This window comes from Leptidea sinapis, chromosome 9 (assembly GCF_905404315.1).
Source record: "Leptidea sinapis chromosome 9, ilLepSina1.1, whole genome shotgun sequence".
Taxonomy (NCBI): Eukaryota; Metazoa; Arthropoda; class Insecta; order Lepidoptera; family Pieridae; genus Leptidea; species Leptidea sinapis.
The window spans coordinates 7,133,833-7,150,020 of record NC_066273.1 but is presented as its reverse complement, the minus strand read 5'-3'; the positions used below and the strand labels follow the sequence as shown (position 1 = coordinate 7,150,020).

Below are 16,188 nucleotides of genomic sequence, written 5' to 3'. Positions count from 1 at the left end.
AGGATTTTTGGTTTAAAAAACATAAAAATCATGGGTCCCAGTGAAAACAATATGACGTTGTTTGCACGGGGTTATGAAGCAATAAAATGACCGAATCCCGTTAAAACCTAATTCTTTCAAAAACCATGACAGTTCAAAGTACATTTTAATAAGTGTGACAGCCCTTGTCAAAATTCCGCATAATGTGTAACATTTAATCGTCTTTGGTAACGTACTGTTTACTTTCGTTTTTTTTCTGTCCAATTCATAATCCATTTAGGTTTTTATTGCTCATGCGATTACGACTTTGGTATAATTAAATTACCACTTTCACTGTTAAGTATATCCCGAAAGAGTATGTAGTTTAATATTAAACAGAAAAGTATGATACGCGTTAATGAATGAATTAACTGCATACTTAAGTAAGTAGTAATTAATTATTATTATAAAATTAAATAATGGTAATTTTTAATCACCAAGCTAATATATATTGCACGAACAGCTCTCTTCTGCGGCGTAAAAACTAATTAATCTCAACTGCAGGACCCCATAGCAAAATACCGTATATAGTCATGATGCTATGAAAAATGATGGTTGCAATGCACGTTAGCAATTAAGGCATGAAAATAAGCAATGCTTTTATTGCATGAAAGGGTCATAGATTACTTATTTTTCATATAAACTTCAACAGACTAATATTATAGGGCTCAGTTGATTGCTGGATTTTTTTTCTTTTACACTATTGTAAGTATAACCGAATTTCTTTATGAGGCCGATATAGATGCACTTCATAACCTTTATACGTTTTGTGTAATGAATTCCTCTTTGTAAAACGTCGGAATCTATAATATTTTAGTTAGGAAACAACGCATCGGAACCATTTCTCGAGCGGTGATTGAAAATTATCCGCGGTTAGATAAGCCTTTGATTTTAAAGAACAATCGTTGAGTTTATTTCCGGTTATTTTAAACATAAGCCTTACGAATCGGTGGTAGTGTAAAATATTTGACTTTGACTTCCATTTAACATTCAAATGTAACATAACGTAAATATTCCATACGCGACAATATGTAAAAGCTACAACATAAATACTTTACATATATGACAAAGTAAAGTGATGCTAGAAGCCTTTTCACCGTATTCCATAGACCATTATTGAGTTATTCAGTGCGAGAAAAATCTTTCCGACGACTAAGCACTGTTGCATGCTGCGCACAGAGTGAAACCTTTTTCCAGCGGATTGCATTTCTAAGCCAGTTTGTTGGAACTAGTACTAAAGAAATTGTGGTTGACAAAAACTTTCCTTGCAGTGTATTTTTCGATTATTTCACGTGGTTTTGGTTCGCGTTTTTTTCTTTTTTTAATCTTAGAACTCAGTAGTTTAGGAACCGAGTTGAAAACTTTTCGGCCCTTCATTTTAAAAGTTTTTTGTCAATAATTAAGCCATACAAAATCGATAATATAATATATTGAATCTACTTCAGGTCTTGATTAACGTAGTTTTTGCTACCCGGATCTATTATTGACATTTAAAATAAATAAATACAATAAAAAGATGTCATATTTGTATCACATTATACGCAAATTTTTTACTTTGTTTATCGCATTTAAAAATAGTAGATGTATCTCTTTACGTTAGCTGATTTTAGTTACGTAATAAGTTATTGGATCGAGATAAGAATTGGTGAATTATGTTCACCTTTACGTTCCTTAATATTAAACCATTGTAAATATTATATGTGGAAACTGTTTATATTTTGCGATATTAAAATGGAATGGTGTGAAAAAGAGAACCGAATCGCTGCTATTGCTTTCCACAAAGCAGGTATGGAGCCAAATGTAATTTTTAAATGCTTTATTTCGCCAAACATCTAAGGAATTCGTTCATTTTCCATTCCCTTAACAGATTTTATATAAATTAGATTCCACTCACAAAAGTTGCTAAATAAAATTAGTTAGCGAAAATTTTAAATTATACAACAATACTTTTCGCTTAACATTTTAAAAAGGACGAATTTAAAAGAATAAACGTCATTCTGTCAACTATTATTACCTTTATATTATCAAAGTAAGTTGTAGTCTGTTGTAAGTTTAGTTGGAGCGCAGCGGAGACCAATCCTTAATCAAATCCTTAAGCCATTAAGGTTTGTAACACTTGGCAACATAATATATTTACCATTTTTTTTTCCTAAAATTGATATAATAATATTATTATCTGTGTGTCAGTTCCCTGTATTGTCAATTTAGTAATTAGTTTTTAGAACTGGTTCGTGATTCAGGGTCATTAGTGACATTGCTTTAATTAATTTTGACATTTTAAAAATTTCGCATGATAATTAATACACAGAGACTAATTGTATATAGCTTTAGGTGAGATATTTTAAAATTTAATCATTGCTAATACAATTACTAAAACTTATCATTTAGATTTTTAATAATGTTAAAGTAGGTCTGTTAAATAAGTTAATATGATTTTTAAATTCAGGTCGTTTTAAAAGTAATATTTTCGTTTTTTAATAATATAATTAATGGTCGCTCAAATATACTTTCCTCTATCTTTAAACCAAAAATAATTCGAGGTTAATTTTTAATTAAGATAGTTTTTCAATTATTCAGGGGTCATTGACCGCGATTAGCCTTAAATTATTATTATTACAGTCAAGTTACGTGACAGCGTTCAGATTTTAAAATAAATTTCAGTAACGTTTACTTTAACCGCAATTAGCATAAGATATTTATATTGAAACTAGCTGACCCAGCAAACGTTGTATTGCCGATATTAAAATAGCGATACAAAAGTAACTGTTGATCGTAGATGGGTGATAATTTGAAGTTGTATGTATTTTTTAATGCTGACTCATAATCAAACAAATTAAATAAATTGTCAAAAAAATAAAAAAATAAATCGTGTAGACCACCCTTAACATTTAGGGGGATGAAAAATAGATGTTGTCCGATTCTCAGACCTACCCAATATGCACTCAATCAATCAATCTCATGAAAATCGGTCAAGCCGTTTCGGAGGAGTTCAAAGTTTAACACCATGACACGAGAATTTTATATATTAGATATTGTACTGAAACCTTTGGACATTATTGGCCTTCTTTCTAATACTCTTTATCACTATGTTATTAATTCTAGCTTTTACCCGCGACTTCGTCCGTGTTGAATAGTTACTTTGGGCATTTTTTTTAATTTTTTAGGATACTTTTCGAATAATACACATACAATACAAACTGCTCTTTCTACTGTTGGCAGCGGTCTTCATATTAAACAGCGCATATTCCTTGTCATTGTTGACAGTCTCTTTAATAGTATTTCCCTGTGAACTTTAATCTCCTATTTCATTCCCCAAGTGCCTAAATACAAAGTTTCATGGTTTTATCTTCGACGAATGACGAATTTCCATACAAACTGCCAATAAAAGGTAGCTTTTTCAAGCTAGTCTATCTAAATGTTATCAAAATTACATTCACATTTGTAATATTAATATAGTAGGGATTTGTGGCCTTAATCTGCACGACATCGATGAAAAAAAAAATCAAAATCACTTTATTCACATAGGTCACGGATATGACACTTATGAATGTCAAAAAAATATTTGTCTTATTGAATCTACCGCTACTTCGTAAAGGGTTGAGCTAATGAGAAGAAGTAGCAAGAAAGTCATTGCCACTCTTTTATATTAGATTTACATTTTCATCGATTTACAAATAATTTCAATTACAATATAATATGTAAAGTGATAGAACAAACATCCTCAAACGTCAAATAGTCAATGTCTTATACGAGTAAGTCAAAAAAGTAAATATAAATTAATACAAAACTTATTGAGTACAGTAGCTGCATCATCCATACACACCGTAAACGTGTCGGTGACGATAACCATACAATGTGAAATAGTTCGTAACAAAATGTATAAAATCCCCAGGTCCACAATTGTCTCGTTGTCGTTATCGCCAAATGTAAAAAGGCCTATGTTGCAACCGTTTTCTTAACTGGGTACATCTTAATCGAGAGAGAAGCAATTTCCCCGACTTTGAAATCAATTAGTAATGCGATGCAAAAAGTGGATTATCGGACACAGTCCGCGCCAGTTGCGTACACTGACCTTGTGCCCACAATCGCTTGGCACTGGCCTTTCGACGCATTTTGTTTTGCGAACACGTCAGTCTGTCGCACACCTATTCAACACGTTAACATTGAATACATAATTGTATGTTGAAGAACTCTGTAATGTCTATGGCACGAGAGCTGTAGTATTCTTATTTGGTATATTGAATACAACAAAGTTGTTTTGGACTAGTGAAGGGAAAAGGTTTAATGATTGGCTTCTTGTTATGGCAATGGGTCGTTTGAGCCAATGCTAATTTGTAAAAGGAAAAAGAAATAAGATATAGTTTATCTGAGCTTAACGCTTAACCACATTGCGCGGTACGAGTGAAGCCTAGGGGCGTATCACACTTCTCATACGCTCTATCTCCTCTATCTTTCGTCTGATCAGATACATATAGTCTCACCTCCCATTTGTGATCATTCTTCTGATGTCACTAAGTCTCAATTAGATAGCACCTTCTGTGCGATCCCAGCGGATACTCCCTATGGAGAGCCGCTTTCGCCTCTCTTCCCCATTAGATGGTTACCTAAGATGAAGACTAAGAGGGCACATTGCCCAAAGCCTTAGGTGGCGTTTAGAGAGAAGGCAGATTTAGGCTGCGTTGGTTATGTGGGCATGCATCACCCCCCTCCCGTCGTTATCCCGGAGGGTAGCCCTTTCTCTTTGTCGGGGTGTATAAAAAAGAATTGAATATAAAGTGCAGATTAGCCTATATCATTGGGCTCGAATTTTCCGCATTAGGACACAGTTATTTAGGTGCTCCAGCCAACCTTACACCGAAAGAAGCGAAGAAACGTGCACGGGTCCTCCATATTATGCAAATATTATTTTTATTTAGGATCACACAACACACGAGTGTATGGTTCACCTGATCAATAGAATAGATATATATTTATTTACCATAAAGAGTGACAATATCATAACATAATGCAACAATATTTGATAAGGGTCATGAAGCTACATGGGCTTCGACATGGGGAGAAGAAGTCATATAATAAATAACACATTTGTTTAGCTTAATTAATATGTTGCTGCGCTTTTGCATTATTTATTATCTTCTATATAATCTTCTATACTATAGTAAGCTTTCTTTGTAAAAGAAGCTTTAATATACACAAATTAAATTTGGAAATAAAATTTATGAACGACTCGGGTCTCGAACCTGCGATCTCTCGCGTTCTATGCGAGCGTTCTTCCACTGAGCAAAACGTTCGAGAAAGGTAAAGTTCATAAATATTTTTTATCGGAATCTGGAAATACGCACTAGGAAGTTTATTTCATATTAATATTTTAGACATATTAAATTATTCTTCACTCCATACAGCCAAGCGATCAAGCGGTCCGAGGTTCGAGTCTCCTTCCGAGACAACCCGCGCCTATGAGCTACATTTTCGGCCGTCATAGCCCCCGCCCGGCTTTGCTGTAAAAGCCTTTAGAGCTATCAGCACAGAGGAGGTTATTAGTCGGAAAGGGGGGTTTACACCCGAGCCCGACAAATGGGCCCCGTTTCGGGGTCTTCAATACGTAAATGTTTTTTCCTCCTCTCCAAAAAAAATATCTTCGTGAGAGAAAGTTCCTTGAACACGCCCTGTGGAGGAAAGCCACTCAGATTGTCCTCACAAGTTTCTCGTAACAAGGAACATACGTATTAGTTACATCATTTTTTGCTACGTTGGGTTGTTTGGGAACTTCTTATGACCACCACACATCCGGCGGAAGGAATCAAGTTATTAAGCTCGTCAGTCTCAAGTTGTTCGACCACAATTCATTACATTTTATACACTTTATATAATTATCACATATATAGTACCACAACGGCGCCTTTTTCTACCGTGAAGTAGTAATGTGTAAGCATTAATGTGTGTCAAGATTTAAATATTTTTATGAAAATAAGGGGCAAGACGAGCAGGACGTTCAGATGTTGGTAATTGATACGCCTTGCCCATTACAATGCAGTGCCGAATTCAAGATTCTTGAAAAACCCCAAAAATTCTGAGCGGCACTAAAACTGCGCTCGTCACCTTGAGACATAAGATGTTAAGTCTCATTTTCCCAGTAATTTCGCTAGCTACGGCGCCCTGCAGACCGAAACATAATAATGTTTACACATTTCTGCTTCACGGCAGAAATAGTCGCCGTTGTGGTACCTGGCCGGCATCCTGTGCAAAGGAGGATCCCACTGGTCTCACATGAAATAGAATGTATGAGGAATTAGAGGAAGAAGAAAGGAACTAAAGCTGACCCATGCATCAACTCGCGGTAAATATTTATAATAACGATTCAAAAGAGCTTTTCGCATTCAGGTCCAAAGGTAACGTAACGAGGTAGTAAGTCTTTGAGTCTGAGTGACATGACTTCTTAAATTACAATCTAATATGGAGTCGTTACAGATTTTGTAACATGTATGTACCCTACTTGAAATGATTGTTGTCCTCACGGATGCATTACGAGCTTTACGCAATGACCGACTCGCTTGAGACGTGCTGCATACGAATTTAATCTGTGTTTCTAAATAGCACTACTAGTCACACTTTACTGACTTCTGATTTAACAAAAAGTGGCCAAGTGCGAGCCGGATTCTTTGGGTTCTATATACCTAACTAATTACGTTCTTTCTTAATATTATTTTAAAATAAACATTTTTTCTTGATGACATTCACTATCTCATACTATTTGTTGTTATAGCGACAAACAGTAAAGCTCCTCTTTCTCGCGTCGTATTCCTCATTGCTGAGGCTCGTGATTTCTCTGAGGATTCGACTTTTTGACAATAGTTCGCCATCTGTGTCTGTTTTTGGCTACTTGCAGTGCGGGCTTCATGCCGGTATCCAGAGATGTGCGGATTTGGTCATATTATAGGGCTGCGAACTCTGGGGCGTTGTCCGTCTACCTTCCCAGTAACCATCAGTTGTTCGAGGTTGATTATTGATAGATTCTACTGAGGCAGATGGATAGTAGTCTGGTTTTATACCTAGAGTGTGAAGGATGGATTGGTTGGTTCGGAATGCTGTACAAGGGATTTCAAAGGTATCAATCCGATCAAACAGTAAAGCACAGTCTATTAAAATATCTGCTGGCTTACTATTCCCGTATATGAGAAATAGTCTGCTGACAGACTGATGGAAGGACGGACGAAGGATTATATATTATACATATATATTATTAGGAGGAACGGAGCATTAGGACTAAGGGTTACGTTGGTTTCTATGACAATTTCTCATAAAACTTATTAAACCAGTGGGAGGCTCTTTTGCACAGAATGCCGGAAATTACTGGGCAAACGAGACTTAACATCTTATGTCTCAAGGAGACGAGCGCAATTGTAGTTCCGCTCAGAAGCTTTGGGTTTTTCAGGAAACCTGAGCGGCACTGCATTGTAATTGGCAGGGCGTATCAATTACTATCAGCTGAACGTCCTGCGCATCTCATCCCTTATTATAATTAATAAGGGACGAGATGCGCAGAATAAATAATTTTAAGGATTTTAGCTTTGTTAGGCCAAAGAAGTATAACTTCTTGCGTGCATACATAAGTACACACACACTTTTTTTTCATTAGAAATGGTGTATATATGTTGGCAGAAATCGGTATTGGTGTTAACTTATTATACTTTCATAAAAAGTTATTATAATATTTTTAATTGGATAACAGAAAATAAAAACAAAATATGTTTAAACTCAACACATATACACAAATTAACTCTCGGGTTGCCAAGTTAAATGCCAAGGCTAACAGCCTGTTAGTAACAGGCATAATATAATACAATCACCGAGCGAAATATAATACTAGCAGGTATAATATTGCCAAATTATAATTATCCTAAATTTAGAGGTCGATTTGGTCGACAGAGGTTTTGCTACTAGATTTTAAACACAGCTCTTTCACAAATATTTTGGGTATAACCTCGTTATGAACCTTAATAAATATAGCACTAGTATTATAGTTAGTTGGTTCCAATATTTTATTACCAAACTTCTATTGAACACCAACTCATAAAATTTGTTCTAACACTAGTTACTATATACCTACGGTAAGCAATCTTTGCTTATTCAAAAACTCAACAACGACTACGAGTAGTTAGATCCAGTGCCTAGTAAAAAAATAAGGAATCCGTGTCAGCTTACATAACAGTGTAGCACCAAGACAAGCCGATTCACGTGTTAATACATAGCACGCCCACACTTACACTACTACAGGCCGATAGGCGGCAATTATGAGAATTGTCATCGTCTGTGACGGATCAACTTGCGTCTCAATAAAACATTTTAAAAATGCCGTCGTGCGTTGTGAAAACGTGTAAAAACGATACTATATAAGTATTTGTGGCCATATATGTAATCATAAATAATTTTAAGGGAGAAAAAATTGTGTAACTAGTATCCCCCGTAACCGCACACACACTAGCATAACGGTGCTTCACTTCAAGTGAGAATCACTTGCTAATATCACGGCGCGGAGTCCTTCTTTTTTTACTCGTCCGTGCCCTGAGTATGCTATAATTAAATGACGCTTCATAGGTTCTTTCATGTTTAGTAAGGTAAATGATTTGATCAGGATTTTTTTTTAAACTTAGCTGCAATTTCAATTTTCAAGTTGTAGAAACGACAAAAGTGACAAGTAGTAGGCTGAGAAATTGTTGCCACTTTGACAAGGTTCTTGTTTCAATTCGTATTATGTCTCATGTGAGTATTTTTTTTATAGAAGAGACGACAAATGAGTGTACGGTCACCTGTTGTTAAGTGATGACCGCCGCCCACATTCTCCTGCAATACCAGAGGAATCACAAGAGCGTTGCGGGCCCTTTAAGAAAGTGTACGCGCTTTTTTTGGAGGTACCCATGTCGTATCATCCCGGAAACACCGCACAAGGAAGCCCATTCCAGCTTTGTCGTACGTGCCTCCACAAACCGATAAAAACAGGTCTGGAATATTAGTTTAGTGTGCGTGAATTGCTCAAAATAGAGATCAGTTATAAAGTCAATTTTACTAGAAGTTTTCACAGCTATCATAGTCTTTGCAATGCTCCCGTGTAACAAGGTGATTACACACCGTGGCCCCTACTCTTTTTTCTATACCATATGACCTGTAATGATCGTTATTACAACAAACAATATTATCGAAACATGTTTGTTCATTAATATTAATTCATATCGATATTACCAACAACTAAGAATTATTCTTTAACAACTGAAGCGGTAAACCAACAAATTACACACAATTAAAAGTTAAGTATAACTTGTTCCACAATAAACCGTTATGACATAACATCTTACGGCGGTTTACGGCGAGCAAAGAAAAAGTGAATCGAATGTAATGATTGATTCGGAGTTATGTTTACAAAACATTGGGGCGTGGTTTAGAAGTCACGTCGAGTTGAAAGTCAAAGCGGCACGAAAGTGAAATTATTAGCATTCGAGAGTTAAGAGAGCGTCTTCACACGGATCAACTGACGTATTCGATAGAACGAACGTGACAAAACTGTCGGAATTTGATGCTCCAGGAAGGATGTTGAGCTAGGCATATTGTAAAGTGTCCTAGGCTTTTCGCGATCCGGACGGTTTCGGTGGCTTTTGGAGAATTTCAAATTATTTAAATTAACACTTTTCAAAGTATTAAAACGCGTGTAATTGTAACTTTGTTTTTTCCATTAGATTTTTGCGTAAAAGTTACATTTTATTATTATTTTACTTAAACCGACGTTTCAAGACCTTTCCAGATCTCGTTTACAAGGGTCCCCCTTTAACTTAAATAAAACAACTTTTAAATAAAATAACAAAAATCTAATGCAAAAACACAGTTACAAATACACGCGATTTAATCCTTTAAAAAGTGTTTCATTTAAGTGTGTAACACTCGCGTAATCAAAGTTAAATAAAAGAGATCAATATTTACAGAGCTTATTCTCAAAGCAAACCAATAAAAAATCAACAATGTCAGCCCAGTCGTTTAGGTAGCTTTTAGTACTCTATAAAAAAATAAAAATTTATAAATGTCATGCTATATTAAACAATATATTTCCTATCGATTGACTCCAAGTATGTTTAAGTAAATAATTTAACTTTGAATATCTATACTTATTATAAAATCGTATCGAATCGTAGCGTGTCGCCGGAAAAAAATTCTACATGTGGTACCATTGTAAGGCCAAGAAATAGTTTCAGATTTTTTTGTCGGTTTATCTTTCGGTGTGTAAACGTTAATCTTAGAAACAGCTTTACCGAATTTGAATGCAGTTTTTAGTCGCGTATTTTATAGCAAGCTCTGCGTAATATATATGTAGCATTTGTTCCATTTCAACACAACGATGGATCATTCCACAATTGACACATTTTTCATACGTGTTGCACTAGTTTTTCTCAATATATATTGGTATCTGGTATAGTAATATACTAGAAAGTTATAGATAGCTACAAAGGGTTCTGTTTTTCCATTAGATTTTTTTTTCATACATGATTCAAAAAAAAAGTTTATTTATCAAATTGATTCTTACATACACCTTGTAAAACATCAGCCCTAGTCTCTTCCGAAACGAAAACCCAGGTACAGTATTATTTGCCTTATTCCACACTTAGCCAGCGACATCGAAAACAGTATATTAGTCGTGTAGAAGAAATGCTTAATAGTATTTTAATGTCTCCATAAACCACAATCATTATCTTGATGATTATCGCTTCCGCAACGACAAATGTTATGATAGAAAGAAAATTTTTTCCTACTAATGGTAGTATTAACGAGTGTAGGTACTAGATGCCTATTATAAGTAACGAATTATAGATTACTAGCTGACCCGGCAAACGTTGTTTTGCCATATAAAGTATAATTCACGCGATAGTTTTATAAGTAATAAAATATTGCCTATATTATAGCCTGTACATCATTTTTTCTATTGTCAATAGTTTTTGCAGCGCACGCAAAAATAGGTTTCGATTTTACACCTTGTGTTACAAAATAGCAATTTTATTACGGATCCCTAATTTTGAAAAAAAAAACAGCCTATAGCCTTCCTCGATAAATGGACTACCCAACACTGAAATAATCGTTCAAATCGGACCAGTAGTACCAGAGATTAGCGCGTTCAAACAAACAAACAAACAAACACTGCAGCTTTATAATATTAGTATAGATTAAGTGTGTACCTTCTCATGTGTGCTTCAGATCTTTACAATGAATGAATTGCGGAGGTATTCAGTTGCGTAATTGCATCACGTATATGCAAACATAAAACAAACGTCGCCGTAAATTTGGTTTGAGTTGGTCAATTCACCCCAATGCTTCCTTTTCCTTCCAGTGGTAAGAAATTTTACCTCTGTGCATTCAAGTTTCATGAGATATGAGAATATAGATTTCTAACTATCGAAAACTAAAAATATCTACATCTATAGGTATATTAATTGAAAAGGTACAATGACAAATATACGAGGTGCAGTTGGTCATACCGAAATAGCTTTGGCATGCGCCCGGTCAACTGATTTACCGTTACAATAAATAATCCTAATTATAAATCCCTTGACTTAAAACAGGGATCTCAACCTTGTCGTAAGCAAGCAGTCATCGGTTTTCAAAGAGCTATTTTGATTGGTGATTTTTGAAGTGTATGCCAGGACCTCACGCCACTATGACGTTATCAAGATGGCGGCTTGTCCCCATCGAATCGCGCGGAGATCCTGACCTAGTAGAGTGTGTCTGTAGTGTTCCAACGGGTTGTAGTATATTTTTTGATCACGTCGTATAAAAACAAAGCCGAAATATGGAACATGCGACAAATTCCACCATATTAATCTTCGATTGTTATATGTATACATTGCCGCATTTACATCAGTAGTCTAAAATATTCTTGGTCAATAAGCAGCAATGTAAAACATTTATTCAGTTCATATTTAGAATGTTGAATTTAGACCCCGAATCGGACAGTGACAGTTGACACATGACTAAGGAGTAAAGTGTGCTTACACTGTCTTTAAGCACACTTTTGAATGTCATTTACATAAGTACATAAATTTTATATATTTGAGAAACTGCTTCTGAAGCTTCAGCTAAATAATGAAATGGAATTTATTAATACCATTAATAATTTATTGTAATAAATCATCTTATACTTGGCGAGCTATAATTACGTAAAAGTCTGCAATGGTGTAAATACTCTTACGCCTCTTCTTCTCTCTTAGAGCGCCATTTGTTTTCCGAAGCGGTAGTAGCATTAGTAATGACATCAAAAATAATTCTAAAGGAATCAATTTTGAGAAAATAAATGCGTTTTATGTCTTTTAATATTGTAAACTTACTTGTCCTTTAGATATGATGAAGAACGTATCACCCCTCGCACCTTGCCGGATTATGTAGTCACCATTTTGATAGTGCGTCTCTTCTAGCACGTCTGATATCTTGATAAGAGTATCTTCAGGTAGGTTTTTGAAGATGGGAACACTGGAATACAAAGACATCATTAGATTTTTAATTATATAAAAAAATAACTGTACATATATAGATAAATATATAGAGAATAAGAAGAGCAATTTGCTAAAATATTGGAAGGTACTAATACTAATAGTATTTTATAATCTAAGTTATCGCAGTGAGAAATAAAAACAATGTAAATATAGTCTTATCATTGGTAAGTCTCATTCCAGTCACAATATTCTTTCAAATTTCACGCCAACTCACCGGTAGGGTCTCTCGACATTAATATTGTAAGTACACTTTTATTAATAAGTAAGTTAAAAATGTAAAAAAATTTCTATTATAAATAAAGGTCTGGAACTTCATTTTTGTATTTAAAAAATAGTGATTTCTTTATGAAAAGGAGGACAAACGAGCGTAGGGGTCACTTGGTGTTAAGTGATCACCGCCGCTCACATTCTCTTGCAATACCAAAAGAATCACAGGAGCGTTGCCGGCCTTTAAGGAAGGTGAAGGTTTGTCGAAGGTACCATGTCGTATCGCCTCGGAAACACCGCACAAGGAAGTTAATTCCACAGCTTTGTAGTACGTGGAAGAAGGCTCTTTGAAAACCGCACTGTGGAGGACCGCCACACATGCAGATGGTGCCCTAATTGTGGCGTGTCAAATGAAGACACACAATGAAGCGACGTCTCTACGCAACGCCAAGTGATCCAGCCGTTCACAGAGCACTGTGTCCCCGACAATTCGAGCTGATCTGCGTGGTTAGTACTTTTAGTAAAACTAGTTTAGTAGATTATTTATTAATAATCTACTAAAATATCACACAAATATTTATTTTGTATTCGGTTTGGCCGCTTTAAAATAGTACATTAGTCCATTAAACTCCGGAAATTAAATTACTTTATATGCTACACTAATTACATTCCTGGTAGCAGTATTTGTTCCATATCTAATTAATTAAAAATTTTAATATATAAAATTACATAAGCAGAACTAAATCATTAAATATACGGAGGTCGCAGTAAATTGTGGCATAAATTTAACGCAATAGGAAGTCGACTGTTAGGCACTTTAAGAACGTGAGATTTAAATAATACTAGCTGACCAGACAGACGTTGTTCTGTACATAATAAATAAAATACCGTTTTTGATGAATTTGTCAATAATTTTTCATTGTAACATAATAATATGCTCCTTGTTGTTATAATGAAATTGTTTCACAGCAGAACTGTCAAACCGCGCGTCAAAAATACTCTCATAGAAAATATGTCCAAACAAAACAAATATTGGAAATAAAAATAATGATGGGTCCCAAATCGAAATAAAAACTATCCTATCTCTTAAGTTGGACTAAACTGCTGAATTGAAATCCGTTCATTAGTTTAGGAGTCCATTGAGGACAAACATTGTGACACGAGATTTATATATATTAAGATTTTACGCTATAATTTTGCAAATAACAACTCCAATCTATATATCCAAATTGGTTTATTTTGGTCATGCATTATTTGTGAAGTCCAGAGAAGGTTTAAAAGGTGAATAAATATGAAAATGCTCGGGATAAAATAAATCAACAGTTTTGTTTTTCCTTTGATGTGTCCCCCGTCGTTCAAAAATCGAATCGAATGAATAGTTTCAAATGAATAACTAATTAGAATTTTATATCTTTCTAAGTTTCTCAGGAGGTAAAAAATAAACTTAAACTTAATTTTAGCTAACTATAGTTGGTAAGTACAGTTGTTACGGTAAGTAGAGTACAGTTTTTAACTATCTATCAGATTATTTTTATGTAGATTGATAAATCATAAGTAATTAAATTCATAAAAAACAGTATTTTATTTATAATGTACAGAACAACGTTTGTCGGGTCAACTAGTACTTTATACATATTAGTGTGACTAAAATCATTTCTTTTTTTCATTTGGTTAGGTTAGGGAAATCGCACACGAAATGTAAAGTTTTTGTATGAAAACTAGATCGTTTTTTTGTAAATGCAATTAAATACGTACCTAATAGCAATTTAATATAATATGGTAAACCTTTATATATATTTCTTGTGTGCGTGTGTATGTCACTGAACTCCTCGTAGAAGGCTGGACCGATTTTGATGAAACTTTCTGTGTGGCTTCAGGTGGATTCGAGGATGGTTTAGATTCACAATTGAACTACCTCCTAAACGGCTGGACGGATTTTGGTGATTTTTTTTGTGTGTTCCAGTGAATTTGTGATTGGTGTGTGTCTTTAGGTGGATTCGAGAATGGTTAAGATTCACAATTGAACTACCTCCTAAACGGCTGAACCGATTTTGATGATTTTTTGTGTGTTCCAATGAATTTGAGATTGGTTTAGATTCTCAATTCCGTGCATATAATATAACTCTCCTGCTCATGTGTATGTTAGTGAAGTCCTCCTAACGGCTGGACCGATATTTCAAATTTAAGACGTGTGTACAGGACAACGTCTGTCGGGTCCACTAGTATAGTTATATGATTTGTTTCGTTTGAATTAGTATGTCATATACAGGAAAAGATAAAGAAAAAAAGCAGTTTAAATATAACCATATCAAATCTGTTTAATATTTAATATTATTAATACTCGAAACTTCGAGATAATGTTTGTATGTATGACCTCTTCATGGACATAACATATGAAAGGTGCAATAAAGGTGAAAGATTCATTCAAGGTAAAATTGTTTGTAAATCAAAATGAGATCTTAACACTTATCTATACATCAACAAGCCCTATTGATGTCATTATTTTTGCGGAATATTTGCGTGGAATAGATATAAATGACGGAAATGAAAAATTAAAATTAGCAAACGTGTTATTTCATTTAATAATTATTATAATCAAAGTATTTTGTTGCAAATCATGAGAATTGTTACATTTATAATTGCTATCATTAGTTATTGCTATGAGTATAATACGAAAAGATTGCAATACCACCCAATACGCCGCTCATGCATGGAAAACTGTTGAAACTTCAACAACCAGCGTTTCAAAATATGAATATTAATAGTGTGATTTAATTATTTGCAGTTTCACACAATGGCCCACATGAGAAGCTACCACAGCATATTATTATCAGGTTTAACATTTTCATTTCAAATCGAATCTAACATTGAATTTGAATCTAACTTTAAATTTTTTCTTTCTTTTGGTGGTGCTTAATATGTTTTTAATCTACAAATAAAATTTGAAAAACATTTTATAACATGAATGAATGTTCCGTGCTAGTGCTCTAACCAACTGAGCTAACCGTTCGAGTGACGTATCGTCATAAAATTTCGTATGCTTTGTTCAACTATCAGGTTGTGGCTTTATCTACAGATTCTCCTTTACAGTTGATAACCTGCTCAACCCCAATATTTGCATATTAGGAAATTGACTAGAGATATCGCTCTTGTAAATCTAAACAATTTGTTATGTTTTTTAAGTGATAACTCTCACTTCTAGGATTAATACAGAAACAAAATTTTATGATATTTTTATTTTATAACTTTAAATAGGAGTTATGTAAACAGCTGGCTCCGAAGCAAAGCTAAATTCATTGGTTTTAATACGCGTACGGTTTCACGGTCATCAACTATCGATTTAAAAGTGAAATGTCTGTTTAAGGCCGTACGTACGAAACTTTAGCGTTCACGGAGAAATAATTTATACTAGGCAAATTTAAATTCGTTCTCGTATTAT

The 16,188-nt window shown here is 34.4% G+C and overlaps 1 protein-coding gene across 3 annotated transcripts in view; it reads right to left on the bottom strand.

Annotated features, from left to right (window-relative positions):
- Positions 1–16,188, bottom strand: part of LOC126965933 (cGMP-dependent protein kinase, isozyme 2 forms cD4/T1/T3A/T3B) — a 200,210-nt gene that overhangs the window by 16,907 nt on the left and 167,115 nt on the right. For all 3 annotated transcript variants that reach the window (XM_050809730.1, XM_050809731.1, XM_050809729.1), the window contains one exon: positions 12,378–12,519. In XM_050809730.1, coding sequence (XP_050665687.1) covers positions 12,378–12,519 — 142 coding nt within the window. The remainder of the gene's footprint in view (positions 1–12,377; positions 12,520–16,188) is intronic.